Raw genomic sequence first — 20,099 nt, 5'->3', positions numbered from 1 at the left:
AGAGTGTTTCTCTGTATTTTGAATGCATGCCCATTCCCTATTCATTTAATACTGATGCCAAAAACTAGCGTTTATAAAGCAATATTCTGCCAAAACTAAAAAGAAAGGTCAACTATTTGTGTAGAACTCCACTCCACCCACCAGGAAAAGTTATTTCATGACTCTATGGGGTATATATTGGTTATCACTTACTTCGTAGGTATTATAAACAAAACATCAGTTTCCACATTGACACTTTAATGAAAATGTACATAACATTCTTAAGCAATGTTGTCAGGAAATACATATTCGTAAAGAAGTACATGATTACAAAAAACTCCACATTTATTACCAAGAAGAAAGAAACTGAAATAATAATCTATTTACATTTGAAAATTTCTAAAAGTTGAAAGCAGCAATTCCTCCAAATAGCCTCTTAATTTGCAATAGAAAAGCATTAAAACGGCAACCTGCAGAGTTTCAGGGATTTAGGAAGTAGCTGAGAGAACTGAGTTCTTAACTGCGGCCAACCATCTCCACTATGGCCCCACTGCTCTCACTCTGGTGCTGATGGCAATGGCCATATGAACGATGGCAGCACCAACCCTGGTTGCTACAGAGGTTATGGTGCTAATAGGATTGGTCCCATTTTTTGGTTATACCATGAATACTCCAGCTCATCTCAATGCTCATCTCAATAGTTGGTAGAGTAGGCCCTAACCACTAGTGACATCTGTATATTGGCAATATTGAGACTGTGACTAGTGTAGCAAACACTGAATAATGTGCCAGAGTGGTACCCAACTGCGCAAAACCATGAGTACCGAACAGAAATTATCCGGTTTGCCCAAGCACTAGCAGATATGACCCCCATTTCGGTCAGTGCTCCCATGCAATCAATGCTGGTTCCAGTACCCAACAACGCCACTACTGCTTGCCTGTGATGCTCTGGTGTTGCATGTTCTGCACTGGAATCCCCATTCATCTACATTGCGAGTTGGCCTCTATTATTTTAGTGAATTGGGTATTGCGCTGTTAGTTCTGGCTGCCAACTATGCTCTAATAGCATGCACAAGCCCAGCTTTGGTCCTGGGTTCGCTGACCTGCTGTTGCTTGCATTAGTGTTGCAAGCTGGATTCTAGTACTGGCCATGACAGCCCCGGTCACAAATTATGCTCAGACAATGACAATAGAGACAATGCTCGGGTGATGGACATAAGCTGGTGCTGCCAACATTGGTCCTAGGTGCAGGTTATATTTTGATGCCGGTAACTGGATAGTGCAGGAAGGGGCCACGGAGCTAGCACCATCACTCCTAACTATTGATAGCAGTAGCTACAATTTATGTTAGCAGTTTGGGTCTTAGCTGCTGGCAAAGCTAGCTTCAGTTCACCTGTGGGTCCCAATGACTTACCCATTCTCTTGGATGAAGGAACGTCTTTAGGCCATTGTGGTTCATGCTAAGATGAAGGCAGGGCAGGTGATGCAGGGCTTCTGGTACTATGGGTTTCTGCTGGTAATATATACTGCAAGTGCAAATAAAACTGATCCAAGTTGATCCCTTATGCTATGTGGCCTGAACCCTGGTAACTATGGCACACATTTCTGGCCATGCCTTGATACAGACATCATTGCTTCCCATTTCAGTCAATGACATGTGATGGCAGCACTCGTTACAAATGTAATATTTCCTAGTACTAACATTGCACTTTCTAGCTGCTGCCCAGGCCTGCTTTAATATTTTTTCACACTTTTGCCGCCAGAAACAACATATGTTCTAGTGAGGACCTCCCCCTTCCCGGTGATTACCACGCATGGGTGCCAGTAAATTTGTTCACGGTTGCTAACAATCTCTACTGCTGGCTGTTGGTTGGGCTAAGTTGTGGCCAGTGCTGGTCTTGTTAGCTAGCACTGATCTGTTGGCTGAGATGCAGAGTAGAGTTGAATGCACAGCACTATCAATTGGGCGCGAGCTGTAGGCACAGTATGCTCGAATATCTTCCTTTTTGGCTGTGTGAGCGTTTGGGCATTGCTTGTTATGTACTGAGATTGCCGAGTTATTACACTGGATCTTTCAAAATCATTTAAGTTAGGAATATTTTCTTCATCAGGTTTCCAAATCAGGTTCCATAACACTTCCAAAAATCAATAAGGGCCTTAAACCACACCGGTTAATGTATTCCCTCCTGGATTACTAAACTGGAGTACTGTTTTCCCCAGTTCGGCATTTCAGTTCTTCCTGAGCGCTCTCAATACTCATCTCAGATTCACATAGTGGTGTGATGGAAAAAGCCTATTCCAGGCGTGTACAAAAGCAATTCATGCTGTTGAAACTACAAGCCGGTAAAGCAGCAAGTTTCCTTTTAGTGACAAAATATACAATTATTCCTCATATCCAGTCGCCTAATCTTTGAAGTGCCAAATAACTGTCTGCAAGCATGTCCACAAGGAAGACAGGTCAACGCGTCTTTCTGGGAGGGCACCAGTGTGTATCAGGGTAGAGCAGACAATGAACAGTTCTAAACCTGCAGAAAGAAAACATTGAGACATGAAGTTATTTCAAGGTGGAGCCAGAGGAGATACACTGTAAGGGAGAAAGAAGATAAACTTCCATAAACTACATAACAGGGATCTTGTCAAACCATGGGGAAATCACTTAAAACACAGATAGGAACTAGGGCATTCTAGATCCACAACTTTGAGAGACATTCATTTCTGGCTCCATGCCTGCCTCACTTAAAATATCATCCCCGCCTCTCCTCAAAAGACTCAACTTTCTTCTTCTGTTCTCACCTACCGGTCACCTCAATAGCCCGTGAGGTAGGGACATTTTGGAATGATCATTGCATTCCCAATGGTACTCCCACATTACCCCCCTCCTCCCCAAATGTCCTCCTTTCCTTCCTCTCCTGGTTCTTCCATTCGTCCTGGGCCACACCGCGGCCCCAGACTATGAATTTGAGGCAACCTCAGTGATACCAGAAAGATCTTCACAAGCAACTAATAACACACAATTCCTTTATTCAGAGGTCTGCCTATGTGAAACTCTTTTTTGCATGTATTGAAGTATTTGGGCCATTGCTTTTTAAAAAGTCAACTTAGGAGGTCAACATTTTGTAGATCAGCTCAGAGTGGAAAGCAGTCTCGGTGATAAACCATTCTCCAAAACCTTAATCTTCTCCACAGCTGGATCAGAAGCAACATATCCTATATCTTTTAGTAATGTACTTTGGCTGCTTCCCACTCCTTTAAACTTTGTTGTGTGTCTGTCTTATACAAAAAAAACGCAGGCTAGTGCACCACAACTCTGGTGATTTTGCATTGTACAAAACCAAAAAATTAATGGAAGAGAATATGGGCAATGCTGGCAGATATTACAATTCATGGAGAAAGCATACACACCTAGTTGGATCTTGTTCCAGGCTGAAAATACCTCCAACGCTCACAACATTGCGTTTGTTGTCAGGACCCCCATAACTCAGAGTTACCTAAGGACAAGTGATAAACAGGAAAAGTAAACTAAAATGCTGCTTCAGTGACGATATTACTCATTCAGCATTAGAAGCAAATCTACAACGGAGACCAGAGTGGAGATGCATTCAAAGGAGGAGGGTCAATGCTTGCTCTTTCTTTGAAGCTATAGACAGTTGCCAATCTTTGCTAAATGTCATGATGAAACTAGGTCCAGAAATTCAAACTTACTACTGAATTCTATATGTAGAAAGATAATTAATTTGTTTCAGCTGAATACATAAATACATTGTTTTCAGAATAGTGAAGTTTATTTTTAAAAAAAAAAACAGTTGTCACTCAAAAATGTAATCTACTTAAACCTATGCTACACATGCCAGACATGGGGCTAGGAGGATCCATCATTAAAAGTAAAGTCCTAAACAGGAACAGTTAAAACCCCTTATTGTGTTCAGCGCAACAATATTGTCCTATACTTATAAAGGCGGCCAATGACGCGGTCATTGTGAAAACAACTCCCTCATGGGCATATTAGGACTGTTATTTTTTTTTCAGTGAAAACGTATTACAAAATACACAGGCAGAAAGAAATTACGTTTTGGACCACAAATGCTGAAAGCATTATTAAATCCTGAAAGATGTTTAGGGCTGTATTCAAAACATCACTAATGCAATGTATGCAAACAAAGGAATACTATGTTATAAGGATTATACGTTGAGATGCTTTACAAATATCAGAGTAAGGACCAAGATAGTTATTATTGAATTGAGTCTATACATGCATTTAAATATAATTCTGAATGCTAGAAGTCAGAATAAGCAATTTTAAGAATGTAGTTCATTTATAATGCCTCCACCAGTTTCAACTGCCTGCGCATCCTCCGCAAGAACTTCAAATGTATCCTCCCCGACTGCAGAAAGATCGTCACCCATGCACCCATAACCAGCAGGCTGGACTACTGCAACGCCCTATACGCTGGAATCAACAGAGCTCTACTACACAAACTCCAGACCATCCAGAAAGCAGTTGTCAGACTTGTCCTCGGGACACCATGTCACGAACACATGACCCAACACCTACGAGAACTCCGCTGGCTCCGCCGGTGAGAAAAGGGTCACCTTCAAACTCCTCACCCACGCTTACAAATCCCTGAACACTGGACCAAAATACCTCAACAAGAAAGTATCTTTCCACGTACCCAGAGACCTCGCCCTGGCTGAGGTCCCCCGCATCCGCAGAAGCAGAACAGGCGGGAGAGCCTTCTCCTACATCGCAGCAAAGACCTGGAACAAGCTCCCCATGAACATCAGACACTCACCTACCCTGCACACGTTCATGAAGAACCTCAAGATCTGGCTCTTCGACGGATCCGGAGCAGCCCCACCCCCCTTCCAGTGCCTTGGGACCCTCACGGGTAAGTAGTGCGCTTTATAAGCCCCGGATTGATTGAATGCCACACTACTGATTTCAAGGGCACAAGCAGAGTTTGTAACACCAGTAAGGATGAATCAAATTTAGAAGGGAAACTAACATGCACACTAATACATTAACATTCTTTTAGGATTGCAAAAACGTTTAGCATAGAGTCCAAAAAGTAACGTTTTAGAGAATATCAAAATCCATGAGTTCAGAGAAAGCAAAGCTTGGTCCCAATCGGTAGCTCTTAAAATGTAATTACTCAGAGCAGGTGCAAAGACACATAATCCCCAAAAAAGAACGTCGATTGACCCGTGAATTCTTAGCTAGAGAAGGAGTGCTTTAATTTCTACTTTAAGTACTTTTCATTGATATGACCCAATTTTCCTTTAGTAACCCATGTTTACAGTTCTGAGAAACTGCTGCCCACAATGAAATCACCAGTAAGTTTGTTACAACAAACAATTAGTTTATCTAACCCATCCGGCTAGCCCCCATAAAACCCATATGTCACCACCTCTGGGATTCTACTTACAGAACTGAGTGACCCCGCCCTAGAAAACACTCTATTTTAAACAACTTTACACGGGCAAATTAGAGGCCTAAAATTGTTTTCTGCAGTAGATAATACTGGTCATGTTTTATTTATAAAACACATAGCACTGCCAAAGTGTAATACAGTGTGTCTGGCGTTCGAGAATAATGTCTCGAAGACAATTACAGAAATTAAGTACAGAATAACTTAAAAAATGTTTGAATAATGTTTGAACAATGTGTTGCCAGTCCCGCCCAACCTATTACGATACGATCGCCGTGCAAGCGGTTGTAAAATGCCTTTTTTCTACTGCAGCCCAGAAAAGGGCCACAGTAGAAAAAGGCATTATACAAACATCCATTCACTGTAAGCCAGACACCATGTGAGAGGGTGTGGTGGGCACATGTCCCTCTCTGGCCACTTAGCAGTGGCCTACGGTGGACGGGGGGGCCCTGCTTAGGGGTCCCAAAATCCCTTTCCGGCTGCCTTTTCATGGCGGTGGGACCACCATGAATAGGCATTCGGAAAGGGACATCGTGATCCTGGCAGCGGTGCCCAAGAAGGACCGCCTCCATTCATGATCAAGATTCTGACAGCCACCCCTACGGTATCAGTAGATTCTTTCGGAGGCGGCGACTGTCCCCAGAGATTCAAAGGTCTGTTCACCTGCATCGCCCGAAGTAGCTGTGTCGGTGAGATTGTCTCCGACGGCCTTTTGGTGGAGGTCCCACCGGCATCGTGATGATGCCCTATGTTTTTTATTCCAGAGTATGGTATAAATGGCTTCCAGTATAGTTAAAAACAAAACCACTGAATCTTTCAAAGATTTATTTAACTTAAAGAAGGCATTACACATTGCCCCGAACAAGGACGATACACAGAATTTAAAGGAATCTTTACGTTTAGCAGAATTTAAAAGGTATCTTTACTTATTGCTCGGACTTTCCCGCCCATCAAGGCACACTTTGGGAAAAGCTGTTCTAGAGAACAAAGTTTGTTCACATAGTTGCCACAATCTCAGAAGAAAAGAGGTTTACTTTCTGATGCTAATGAAATATCTGCATTTCTTACATCAGCAATTGTGAATTAAACACTGAAATATTGTTAAGTGAATGTTCTTGGAAGTGCCTTTCTGCCTCTATCAAAGACCAACGGGTGTTAATTCATGCTGCCTGAAATGCTAAGGTTGCATAACCTCTCCTACCCTACACACTTGTACAGAATGCCTTACAAAACATTACAGTGTTCAAGTTTGTGGTCATGTTAGCATCAGAAAGTGGATTAAAGGGACCACAACAGGAGGAACAGGAGGAATGGGAAAAGAGTAACAGGAGAGTGCTGGAATCACCTGTTTGAGGACAGTCTGCAGGGGAAGTCTCTGCAGGTTCTCCAGATGAGAATGGAATAAAGGGGTGTGATGCATCTTCACGCCTAACAGACCCTCTATGATATAACCGATTGTGCAGTCATCGGGGAGGCGCACCATCTCTGCGGTGGTGATGAAATTACCCATGCTGAAAGGAGAAGGCAAAAAAACTGTTTAGAAACAGACTGAAAATAAGTTTATAATGGATCGTTCTTCCCCTTCCCCACATAATCTCGTTTCTACAACCCTTTTTAGGTTTCGACTACAGCAGGCATGCGCTATCTGCGAAAGCTCTTGTTCTTAAATTTATTTTTTATATTAAAGGGGGATAGAGCCCGCCCATTACTTACCTTCACCTACCACTGGTTGGCTCCCTCTCGTTTCTTTACTTACTATTGGTCAGTGCCTCCTCGCCTCAGCTTGCTCCAGGAACTTCATTTTGTGTCCATGTCGAGGAGCATGGACTAAATGCAGATTCCTGTGTCCAGTGTCCGTCCACTAACTGCAGGCTCATGCAAGTACTTTTTTTGTTGCTTTTGGACATCCAGTCCTAATGAATGCATGTCCAAAAATAACTCCTCCATCCCGCCCAGGTTTCTCCACCACCCACCCGCATTTGTTTTTCACCCTGCCCTTTTCGAGCTCTCTAATGCGTTACACCCTATGCCCTCTGCCCCCTCCCCTCAACACCCCTCCACAGTTTATTTTTTACATGCTGCACAGCAGCGCAGGCTGCAGTGCAATATGGCTTAAATAAAATAAAGCGCTACGACATGGTCAACAGTGGCTGCGTCATACCACTTAAAAAAAATTCTTTAAGCCACTTTACACGTTAGCTTGCGCTGCTGTGCAATATATAAAAAGAAAATAGAAAACTTGACAAAATCAATAGATTTCGCATAGGCAAAACCCCGAAGTTCCACATTCTGAAACAGAGTTTTGATTACCTGGCCCAAGGACTCATCTTCAGAGCAAGCCCTCTGCTGATACAGAAGCCGGCACCTCCCGTAGCAAACCAGAACTGCACAGACGCCTGGAAGGTCAAGTAACGAAAAGTAAAATGAAAGATAATTTAGATTGTTAATGCTTTCCTATCCATGACACAAAATGCTTCTCGCACACAGTGACCACATCAGGAAATGAAACATGGCAATGGTACCAGGACATGATATACTGAGTTTGAAGGCAGAAGTGATAATCATTACCAAAGGAAGACGGTCCAACACTCAGGGTGAGTTATAGGGGTGCCTTTATTTGTGTATAAATGATTTTGTCAAACATTATTTCATCTACAAATGTGGACATTTCATCAAAACTGTTTTATTTAGCTATAAATAATAGAACAATTCTCAATTTAAACTATTGACACTGGCCAATTTAAAACTGGACAGAATAGGTAGACACAAGGGAAACGCTCACTTAATACAACAGGAATAATGTAGAGGAGAGAAGAGTTTGACAAATCACATCCTTCAATAATTGTTTTAAAAGACCAAAGGTTTTTCAAAATGTTTAAATGGAACCCCGGTCTTTGTTAATTGTGGATTTTTAAAAAATATATTTGAGTTTTTCCTTCTTGAATTATCACAATGTTAGCACTGCTTCCAATTTTGAACTATTAAAATATCTAATCTATATTCATCAATAATCGTCAAATAAAATGTAATGGATTAATTTTAGATAAATTAAATTCCTTTCAAAATATATATTTTGGAGTTTGAGGGACAAATTGAGGATGGAGAGATACTCTCATCTCTACACTTACGGATCCATCACTCTTCACTCTCTCAATAGCTTCAATGGGATGATCGAGACTGGGACGTCCAAGATATACGTCCTGGTTGTGGGAAAAAGATGCCAACAGGTGCCGAAGGGACAACAAGTTCACGTAATTGTCATCATCCACATGGCAGAACCACCTAAGGGGGAAGGCACACAGTATGCAATTTAACCAATGACAAATTAAACATCTCAAGAAACTGATGACACATGGAACATGTATAGTGTAAATCTGAAAAAGGGCACAGTATTACAGAAAAGCAGCACAAACTTGCCTGAGCCCTAATGAGTTCTATAAAGTGGTTATTTTCCTGCAACTTGGTATAATCAAGAACAGAGGACCAGAGTCTTTGCACATATATAAACACAAACCACAACAACAGATAGAAGCCAACAACAAGCAAGATAACATACACAATCTCAATACAGATCACAACCTGGACATCCTCCTTATCACCAAGACCTGGGGATGCGACTCTGCCAGCACCCTTGTGTCCTAAACATTTCATCAATCCCACCCTAACTCAGGAGGAAACCATACAAGGCTAAACCACCCACACCTCTCTGCTGTCACGGATAGCATCGCTCTATCTTTGGAGACAAAAGACCCTTTAATAACCCCTGGTTCACAAACTACTAAAAAACCCTCAAAACCAATTGTTTGAAATTGTAAATACCCTGGTGCAAAAAACATCTCCATTTTTCAAACGAACAAAAAGGGAATGTCAGGAAGTGATCTTCAACTCAAAAATGTATTTCTCGAATAAAACAAACTCCAGTCAGTTCATGTGACCTTTTCAAGGCTGGGCAAGAATAAATCATGCTCCAGTGCAAAGGTTCAGATATACCACAAACATAGGAACTGTACAACTCCCCAACTACTACTTAAAAGAAATGTCAAATAAATTTTTTTTTACAAAGGAAAGCAATTAAGTCTGTCATTAATATCCAATTACCACCCATTTGCAAGACCTCCCCAAAGATCAACAAGCTGAGTTTCATCCCAGTGACAATGACGTTCTCTCCCTCTTAAAAAAACCTTCGACCTACAAAAGATGCATGCAACTTCTCTCCTTCCCCAAATGCAGCAACCCACTATAGTTAAGGTCTTAAACATTCGTAAATAACAACCTCTCTGAAAGAGATCTGTCAGATCATTCGGCAGTTCCATATGCCTCCCCTGGAACTCAAAACCACTTTCAAAAGGACATCCTGACATACATCAATATGGGTTCAGACCCGAACACAGGCAGCAAACAATGCGTATATATGTGTGGGACACTCGATTTGAAGTGTGGATGAGGGGGTAACAGCAAGCCATTATTATTAAAATAATCATCCACATTCAACAAAGTACACCACCCAAGAAAACTCCAAATGGTGGCCCACAGATCCCAAAAAATACATCCAGATGGTTTAAATCCTTATTTGATTAACATACTTAAAGTGTGAACTGAAAGAACTTCTTCCCCCCCCCCCACTTTAAGGCATGATGACTACTTTCACAAGAATCCACCTTATACGCCAATTTTTAATTACTATATTAAACCTTTTATTGACCTTGTACAATAACACCACCTCAAATTTAACTCCTATGTAGACAAACGGCAAATTACACCAAAGAGTCACAGAATGTCCCAACGATTTGAAAACTTAAGAAAAAGTCTCACACACATTGGAGGTATGGGGGGGAATAACCACCTCAAAATTCAACAACTCTAAAACAGAATCACTGCTTTGGAGCCTAGCACTCCTCGTCACAATAATAGCAACACTATGCTCTCTGTCTACTTTCTTTGGAGACCCTGTTCCCATTAAATTAAATACACAAAACCTCAAAAGTCTGTGGGATGTAGACCTCAGCCTCAACAAGTAGGACCAGTAGAAACAACTTCCATCCACCAAATCATACTCCTGTGAATAACTCTCCTGCTCACCCTTTCACTGAAGAAGTATGGAATGCTTCTAGCCCACTACCCATGACATATTTGTTAGTGGCAAAAACAACAACTTTTCATATTTATTTTGTAAATTGAACAGGTAGGTCAAACCCAGTGTGGCACAACCCCTTTACATGTGTAGGTTGTTCAAACTTGTATAGCTAGTTCAATAGAGTGAGCTGTTAGCTCAGCTTACATTACACAGTGGGTTCAGTATAGAAATGTGTACACATGCAGGATTCAACTGTTCTGATGGATATCTCCAACGGCAGAATCCCCACCTTAAACCAACCCCCAGGCGCCAGACTGGATCTAGAGATTTTTTCATAGAAGGGCTCCCACGTGCACTAGGGGGTGTCTGGTGGCTCTGCTGTGGCTTCACACTGCTCTGGAAGGGAGGAAGCTGAGCCACATATAAGGGGCACCACTATGGCAGACACCAATTCCTTCCTTATTGGGCCTTTAGACACAGATCTGGAATTCTGCTCCAAATTTCGTTGTTTTCCAACAACTTCCAAAACAGTTCCACAGTGTGCTAAGGAACAATGTTCCCATTGAAAATGACAGGTTTCAAACCATGCTGCGACTACCACGTCACAGCTTCAAGTCGCGACCTGTACTCCGTCATGGAGCTACTCCTGTGATATTCACCTTTGTGTCTGAAGTAATCTAGTAAGTCGAAGTCCCAATGCAAGCATAAGAAAGTGAAGCAAGGCTGCTCCGACTCCAAAGAAAAGGCTCAAGGAAGCGTCACTATGCAAGTCTCACTCCTCTGAGATCTTCGGCCATGGACCCAATTCCTCAGTTGGTCCTAATGCACCCTTAATGTCCCAGGCCATTGTCAACCCCACAGCAAATTGAGGCCATGCTGCAAGTTTTCATTGCACTGCTGGCTCTGTCTGATGTACCTCTAGGCCTTGCAGAACCGCAGGGGCCACCAGTCAGGTTACTGCTGGCAGGTTCCTCCACGGTGACCTCTGTACCCATGGGACCATTTACTCAGACTATACAGACTTTCACTTCAGCTCCATGGCCCAGGCTGGTGCCACCGCCACCAGCGTCAGAGCATGATCTACTGAAGACAAAAATGTCAGACCCTGAACCAATGTCAGACCCTGAACCAATGTCTGCACAAGCTCAACCAATGCCCTACAAAATTACAAAAGTGTAACCGGTGATTATACAATCTGCCTCATACACTTTGCCTCTACCACATTACAACTACAACCTGAGGCTCCATTATCTTTTTGGTGCCAACTCTAATCTTGTGAAAGGATGTTGGTGAGGACTATGGCAACGCTGGTTTGCTCCTCTGTATTATACTGGTGATGACGTATCTTGATTTAATGGGCTTGATACCTCTTCTGAGACAGTCCTACTTGTCAGATGAGCCACCAAGTCAGCTGAGGTATGAGAATTACTGCTACTCTCCATTGAGGCCAAAACAAATGTGTTGCCAGAACTTTTGCAGTACGGGCCAGCAACAAGTAAACCCCTACTTTCATGAATGATGCCCTCACAGATACTCTGATAGATACTTAGTCGAAACCATGTCCTTGCCTGCTTGTGAATAGCCAGGTGGCTAGGCAGCATTGATCAGCACAGGTGACCCAGATTTCATCATGAAGCACCCCACTCCAGACAGCCTTATTGTGCAAGCTTCCACCGGTAAAGTTAATCCAAACTCCTTTCCAACCACTCCTCTGGATAGGGAATCCAAGAGGATTTGTTGTTCTGGTAAGCTCATGTCTTACTCCACCAGCTTGCAGATCACTGTGATCTGCAAATGCAGTCTACCCAGCTACAGTGGCCTTTTGGGACATGGCTACAGAGATCTTGCTGGAGGTCTCAGAAGTTCTTAATGCCTCTTTGGACCGAACGTGGCAAAGAAGGTTATTGGTGCAGGCCTATAGTCCATGGATTGCCTGGGAAAGGTGGTCAGTACCAGTGTTGTCCTTCGTAGACTTACCTAGATGGTGCCCACAGGATTCTACAACGACAAACTGCCCTCCCTAACGGACATGCCCTTTGATGGGTCCAGCTTTTTTGGAGATAAGGTAGACTCCACTTGAGAACATTTTAAAGACAGCAGAGCTACAGCTTAAGTACCAAAAGTTCAGAGGCTGTTCCAGAGTGCTCGCATGAAGACAGACATTCTCCAGCCAGTGGCGTAGCATACTATCTAGTCTTTTTAAGCTCATAGAAGTAGATTTGGATGGCAGTGTGGGCCAGCAACTCCTCCTACAAAAGCCAACAATCATTTCAGTTCGCCTTTAGTAGTTCAAGCCCAACCAGGGTAGGGTAGGATTAATCATTTACTCTTGGGTTGGTGATCCATCATGTCAGACAGATGGGTCTTCCATATTGTTCAAAATAGTTATGCCCCGCTTTTTCTCTCCTAAATGCCCAATTTCCCTCCCATACCAGAACGAATATCGGAGGAGCATTTGTCCATCCCCCTACTGGTGCACAGAAGTATTGTATGGCACCTGGGTGTATTATAAAGTGAGGATTCTGCAGTAAGCGTTACCAGAGAGAGAGCTACACGTAACTTGTTCTTTGAACCTACTTGTAAGGTTTGTTAAATGGTCCCTCATTATACAGAAACACACACATAAGCTTGAAAGCATTATTGGTTTATTGCTTGCTTTCTTTCACATTAAAAATGTACACAAAAAACTTGAATATTTTGTTAAACTATTGAACAATTTTAGATACCATTTCACTAAGGTATCATTTGGTAAAACATGTTTGATGCATGCCAATATTTTATAAATAATAACAGAACCAGTGCAAAACCAATATGAGCACCATGAAACTAAACTAGAGGACATACTTCTAAAAAATAAATACATGAAAAAAACAAGGCGCATATTTAGACATATGTCCTTGGGTTGGTGAAGAATTAGGACTTTCAGGAATTCAAGAGTTTACAGAAGTAGGCCTGGAACCGCTAATTGCTAGCAAACTTTTGTGAATTTGCTTGCTTCAGCAAAAAATACACATGTATATTTGCTCATGCAAAATGTGCTCAACTGCTGCACATTCAGTTTCGTACTCTCCTTTTCTCCCCACCATCGAAAATGTTTTACTCCTATCCTAGTCACAAGTAAACTTCCAACATTTTCCAGCGTGAGAAGAGATTGGAGAGGAGGTCTTGAACATAATTGATGTTGATACACCAAAATGTGAGGGATAGCGTAAGTAACACCCTGTGACCGGAATTACATCACAGGGAGTGATGCCATATGGCCTGTGAAACAGAATTCTCGCAAGAAGTTATGTCACAACCTCAACACTAATGACATCAGATTAATTCACATGGCTAAGGTTTCATAATAACCACACGATCAATATAGCAGCAAAACACAGATAATTATTTCTGACACCACCTATATTGTAATAAGGGTGCTGTACTAATTTCCCTTTGTCTTACATGAAAAAGTATGTTCATATGAAGAGGATATAGTGCCTCAAAATACACATTAATGCTAGGGTCCTAAATTATTTATATCACACACGGTCATACTTTATTGGCTCTCTCAATGTATACCTCAACAAAAAACATGTTGATGACTCATAAAGAGAGGCAAAAAAAGAAATTAAAAAAATAGTAGTTATGTCCATGTGCATTAATTGATCAGGCGACAGGGCCTATGTGGTTGTAAATGCATGTCTGCAACCAAATTTACCCTCACTTACGTCTGCCAATTCAGAAAGGAAGGAAGGATTCCTGGTAGGCGGTAGCTCTTGTATGGATGCGGAGATCTCCGCCACAAGTACGGAATTCTTTACACCTGTAAGTCCCAGTCAAGTGTTGGGATTTGGCTATTGTAAGGCATGGTTTGCCCTGGAAGTTTGTAAGTTTGTAAACTGCAAAGTAGTACATTTGTGGACATCCACAAACTTTTACTCAGGCTTGAAATGGCAGTATTTCTTTTTTTTTATTTTTTTAACTCAGCCAGGGATGGCATGAATCCATTCTAGGGTGGAAAGGGGAATAGGTCACCTCCATCTGGGGGGCATTTTCTGCCAAGGTTAACTCTGTAAAAGTGGAATGTATGCCAAACTTACAAACCATACGCTATCCCAAAGTATCCACTTAGAAAAGTGAGCCAGGAGTTGCTTTGATTCCATTTTTCAATTGGAAATTGTGAATTCCCAAAACTAGTAAAACTACACTCTGACACAGGACTAAAAATTGGAGTACCGTTTTGATACTGTTTTGTAAATCAGCACACGTTGAATATGAACTATGCAACTGGCCTAAATTATTCCTTATTTTTAATACATTTTGATTTATGTTCATTTGCAAAGGACTATTACTTGTGCGAAGTGCAGAGCTGAAAGTTTTGTGCACACACATTGTTCTTGGAAATACAATAACAAAGTATGGCATCAACTAATTAAAAAAATGTGTGGGCATGTTTATTTCATTTCTTTAATCACAAATGTGCCCATGGCACTGCTGAATGTATTTATTTTTTACAGAACTTCATGGCCAAGGTCCCAAATTCAGTGAAAGCAGCGTACGGTGAACAGTGCTCATCAGGACACGGTTTAACTTCTGTTCAGCACTGATTTTGCCGGCTCGGAGGCCAGGAGCCCCACAGGGAGTGTTCAGGGGGTTGCAGTGGTGACCACTAATAACCCCAAAAGTAAGCCCTAATATTGGTTTGGATTAGGTAGAACACATTTTCATGTTTATTTTGTCCACTGGACATGTAGACTCAAATCCCTTCAGCACAAATCCTTTGCATGCTAATTTACACTGTGCCTTTTGGTTGAGAAAGAAGATGGTATGCTGCTATGGAAAGACATGCATCCACATGTTCAGAATTGTAAATATAGTTCATTACTGCAAAGCCCTTATTATTAGGTTGGATATACTAATCAAATACAAAGCATTGTAAACTCAGATGGCATTACTGATAATTCAATCGCGTTATATTTCTAAACCTCCCGGAAGGCTCCTTGATATATGCAAATACATGCTGAAGAAAGAAAGTAAGGTTGCTGACTGTTTTCAAAATAACATGCAACCGAATACAATTTGCAATTTGAATACAAATTGGCAAATGTCATGGGCAGTTTTGCTCAATTATTGTGCAATTTTAAAGAACATCTTTATGTACAATTTCTCTAAGGCATCAACTAATAAACCATATCTGATACATGGCATTGTTAAAAAATTAATACAAGTAATAAACCATTAAGGTCAATCTGTACACATTGTAAGTAAGGGACCCTTTATTAAAGAAAGTCCAAAACACCACTGCCAATCCTATGACGTTGCATTGGTGCAGATGTACCACTTGCAGGAATTCACGAAAGTTTAAAGAGTAGGCCTAGAAACAACATTACTAAAATGTATCCGAGAATTCAATGTTGGCACTGGTCATATAAAATCTTACAGGAAATTAATTTATTAAAACGGGTTTCTTTATACTCCAGTGGCAAAATATTTCCCGCACTTATAAACTCCTTTCCCTACACCAGACCTTATTTTTGGGAGGTGTGATCCCTGCCCATCAGGAGTACATTTCTGATTTTTCCATGGTGGGAATGGGTTGAAAATGAGCTGGTGAATGATTTTAACACATAAGGTTGTGGGCATGCACAATCTCACAGGTCATTCCAGCCCTGGATCTGCCGCTTCCACCTACTTCCAGCCCCTGCGAGCAGATGTGCTCGCAGTAAAATCTTCATGCGAGTAAATCCTTTTAGGAGAATAAAACCACCAGTTGCAAGCGTACGCCATGCTGACATGCGTAAATAGCTTTGAGAATCAGGTCTATATTGGCAGTGATAAGACGCTGCAGTGTTCATCTTTTTCATAATTATGGTAAACAAGGAAAAGGATTTACAATGAAGGATTGTGCAAGAATTGCACAACGTGCTCAAGTGCAGAAGATCAAAGTGTGAGTGGTCTTGTTGATCCGAGTCGGTAACCTGGGAACTTGACCGCAAATATAATCTGGGTTTACTTAGAACAGTTTGTGAAATCAAGTGAAAACTTAAAAATAAATTTATCAAAGCATTTCACAAGATGCTTCCCAAATAAATAAATAGACAGTAATTAGACAGTTGGAATAATGAAATATCCTGATTTTTACTATTGCTGGCATATTCAGGGGTATGTGGCGAACAAAAAACTGACCTTTTAAAAGAAGCCATTCGTAAATAGTGTCTGTAAATATTCAAATATTTGACAGACATAGAATCCTGGTATGTGTAGCATTTGGTAAATTAAACAAGTATTGGCATAGCCAAAAGGTGTCGCCTTTGGGACCTTATAAAGCCATGCATCACATTATCCATCATAATATATTAGCTATTAAAGACATCAAAGTTTGTGGCAAATTATCTATGATATGAATTGTGCAGTGTGGATTTGTGTATTGTTGAACTGCGTGGCATATAATTGGGTGGTGTGTTGAATTAAGTGGAGTTTAAGTATATGGAACGTAATTATGTGGTGTGAGTTGGGCTAAATTATATGCAGTGTCATTGCGTGGAATTATGTGGAGTGGACAGGGACTCGAAACTACATGGCACACAAACAATGAAGTGTGGGAATCAGGTTTCACCAATATTTATCATTTGTGTAATTACCAAGTCAAGTGCCTTGATTTGTTTTGATCGTATAAAAATCCATGTTTCCATTATACTTCAGATTTACAAAAGAGGGCTTTATTTATGTGTACCCAACTGCTCATATATTTTGAATAATGTTTCAAGTTTAATTACAGGAATTAAAATGTTGTGTGTTTGAAAACAAAACCAAACTATAGCCTTTCCTTTCACATCGCCCCAACCCAGCAAGATGGTCACATAGTTCACTTTACCAAATGCTCTCGCTCTGCAGGTAAAGAAAAGTTACCACCAAAACAGCAACCTCCAGGTCATAAGAATAAACAAGCAATCTGACAGAAGGCAGAACCACTAACCTCCATGTTAAAAGAAGAGGGAGCAAATTGGCAGAAGACCTAACCCGATATTTGACCATAGCCTTTTAATGTTTGGCAGATGCGACGAGATGAAAAAGTCATATCTATTGCTCATTTACCTTCTGAACTCCAGCATGGTTATTTTCGGGTGCTGCAGTACCTTCCACAGTCCTGCTTCCTGCGCCTATGTATCCTCTATTTTCAGTGGCAACTTGGGCACATGCATTATTTATGTCCTGCGTGGTTAGGATAGGAGCAAGTACCAGGTTGCAGGAGACTGGTGGAACACTTTAAAAGTGCTGCAGACGCCAGTAAGGGATACTCATTGGCAGACACAGGTAAAAAGGCCTGTCTCGCTACTTCAGCCCAGTAAGCCGAAGAGATTTATGCTCTGTAAAGAGGGTGCATATGTTTTGTCCCTCCAGACCACAGAGCCAGCCAGCACAGGCCCACAGTTGGTGTGATAGAAAAGGCATGAAGTGCACATGCATGATCGCGTGTGTGCTGAGGGGTTAAAAAACCTACAGAACTTGCTACGACTGGAGGCAGGTGCTCTTGCATAGCAGAGACATTAGGGGTCTTTTTTCTATTCCAACACGTCTCTGCACAAACAAGTCAGTAGTGGCGTTAAAGTGGGCACCGGTGAAACCTTAATTTAGTCCTAGTTTTTAAGCCAAATTCTTTTTGGAGTCTGGGACTCGCAGTTTCTAATTTCTTTCAAGATTCGAAGTATGTGGGCTTTGAAACTTTGAAAGCGAAGGCTGTTTGAAGAGATGCCATAGGTGCCCTGGTACTAATAAATATTTTGATGCACAAAACTATATTGTGTCCCTGTTTAGACTCGATTGCAAAAGAAATGGCGTCCCCCCCAACCCGTGGGAGATTTGGAGATGATAATGGGAAAGATTATCGGAGCGAAGAAGATTGTAAAATGCGACAAATTCTGAAACATATTGTATACAAATCGTAATACACTTATATGCCATCCCGACTTGCAGCTCACATAAAGTGTGAAACTGATCCAGAGAGAACCTTCCCAGCACTTATGTCCATTGCCAGACGTTTTGTAATGCAGCTTCTACAGCTGCATCAAGCCATGTTTACGTAACAGAAATTAAAGATTATGGTTTATTCTCACAAGAAAATAGTATTTGACACTACAGAAACCACTGCATTGCTTTTAGCCTAGAAAAGGAGTGACAATGTGTATCTGGTTACTTAATAGTAAAATATTGGCGTAACCGCTTACTTAGTAAACAAGACCGTACTTATGCAAAGGGACAAGGCCTTTACGCACACACTAGATTAGTGTGAGGCTCAATTATGCCAGACCTACTGGCTTTGCCAGTGCTTGATATCACTTACAGTGACTTAATGTTTCCATACAAGCTAGCACTCATTCATTCATCTGTACATAGAATTCTGACAACATCCATGCAGTCAATCATTCATCTTTGGCTGACATATAATTAACAGAGCCCGACTGCATCCATTCACCTTACCAAAGAGCATGAATGATGACTTTGTGAAAGAGACTGATTCTGCAATCTCTTTCGAGCTATTGATAGGCTCCACAATGCAGTCAAGCATTTGTAGTCCTGAGTACAAATGTACCAGACATTGGAGTCTCCATTCAACAAAGAAAGCTCTGGTCATTTGGCTCGGATGAATTACGATGTCACCATGGCAACATGTGGACAGGAGACATTGCCCAGACATGGATCGACATCTGCAGCACTGAACAAACAAATGAGCAGATCTTCAAGCATGTTTTACTGAAACAAATAATAGACTTTGTGCTTGTAGACTTAGCAGCACGGATGGCTGTCTGCAGCACAGTGAGCCTCATGCAAATGCTATTGAAAAAAGACAACACAGCGTCAAAACAGCATAGGTTACAGTGATGCAAGTATAGGCCACATAATTCAGCAGAAGAGTGAGCCTCATGTGCAGCTCAGTCTGCGAGTCAATGAATAGCAATTAAAAAACGCCCAAGTCCCCAATTTGGAAACCACATGTACATTTACAGGCAGTCTTCCATTGGGAGGAAGCTGTGGGCCACGGAGGAGGTCTGCAATTCAGTGTCAGAACACACCAACTATGAGCCAATTCTTTCCACAGGAGCAGATGCTTAATCCCAACTACCTCCTGCAGGAGAGTGGGCAGACCTAAATAACAATCCGCACAACTCCACAACAAGGGGGGAAGGGGAAGGGGAATGGGAATGGGAAGACAGAGCCTGTGAGAAAGTGGCTCTATATATACTGGACTAAAGGAAGTACAGTGTGTATAGAGTCCACCAACCCCAGAGGTATAACAGAGGTTAAAGTAAAAACTGACCTTACTCTCCAAAGTGGTAGCTTGGTCAAGCAGTAAGGCAGTACCAGAGGACAGTGTAAAGCATTTGTTGTACACACTGAGTCAGCAAAAGGTTTCACACACTCAAGAACTGAACTCCAGGCCAATTGTTGTTATATCCTCAGATATTGTTGTTTTATTTTTAGAACCAACAGTTATAGAAATACACTTTTCAAGATACGAGTACTCTCATGTAAATACTTTGCAGATGAGCAATACGTTTGTACACACAATAATTACAGGATAGATAATAAGCAACACAGTTCTGAAACACACTCTAGCATTGAGCTCAATGGGTTTTTCA

At 41.5% G+C, this 20,099-nt stretch overlaps 1 protein-coding gene across 2 annotated transcripts in view; it reads right to left on the bottom strand.

The window, feature by feature from the left end:
* Positions 1-255: 255 nt before the first annotated feature.
* RFNG (RFNG O-fucosylpeptide 3-beta-N-acetylglucosaminyltransferase) overlaps positions 256-20,099 on the bottom strand; it is a 139,571-nt gene continuing 119,727 nt past the window's right edge. For both annotated transcript variants that reach the window (XM_078653772.1, XM_078653773.1), the window contains 5 exons: positions 8,534-8,687; positions 7,716-7,801; positions 6,751-6,916; positions 3,382-3,467; positions 256-2,504 (listed from right to left, as the gene is read on the bottom strand). In XM_078653772.1, coding sequence (XP_078509898.1) covers positions 2,438-2,504; positions 3,382-3,467; positions 6,751-6,916; positions 7,716-7,801; positions 8,534-8,687 — 559 coding nt within the window. In that variant the 3' untranslated portion in view covers positions 256-2,437. The remainder of the gene's footprint in view (positions 2,505-3,381; positions 3,468-6,750; positions 6,917-7,715; positions 7,802-8,533; positions 8,688-20,099) is intronic.

The sequence above is a fragment of the Lissotriton helveticus genome, chromosome 7 (genome assembly GCF_964261635.1).
Source record: "Lissotriton helveticus chromosome 7, aLisHel1.1, whole genome shotgun sequence".
Classification (NCBI taxonomy): domain Eukaryota; kingdom Metazoa; phylum Chordata; class Amphibia; order Caudata; family Salamandridae; genus Lissotriton; species Lissotriton helveticus.
The sequence above is the reverse complement of the archived record's forward strand: the minus strand, read 5'-3'. Positions and strand labels throughout refer to the sequence as shown.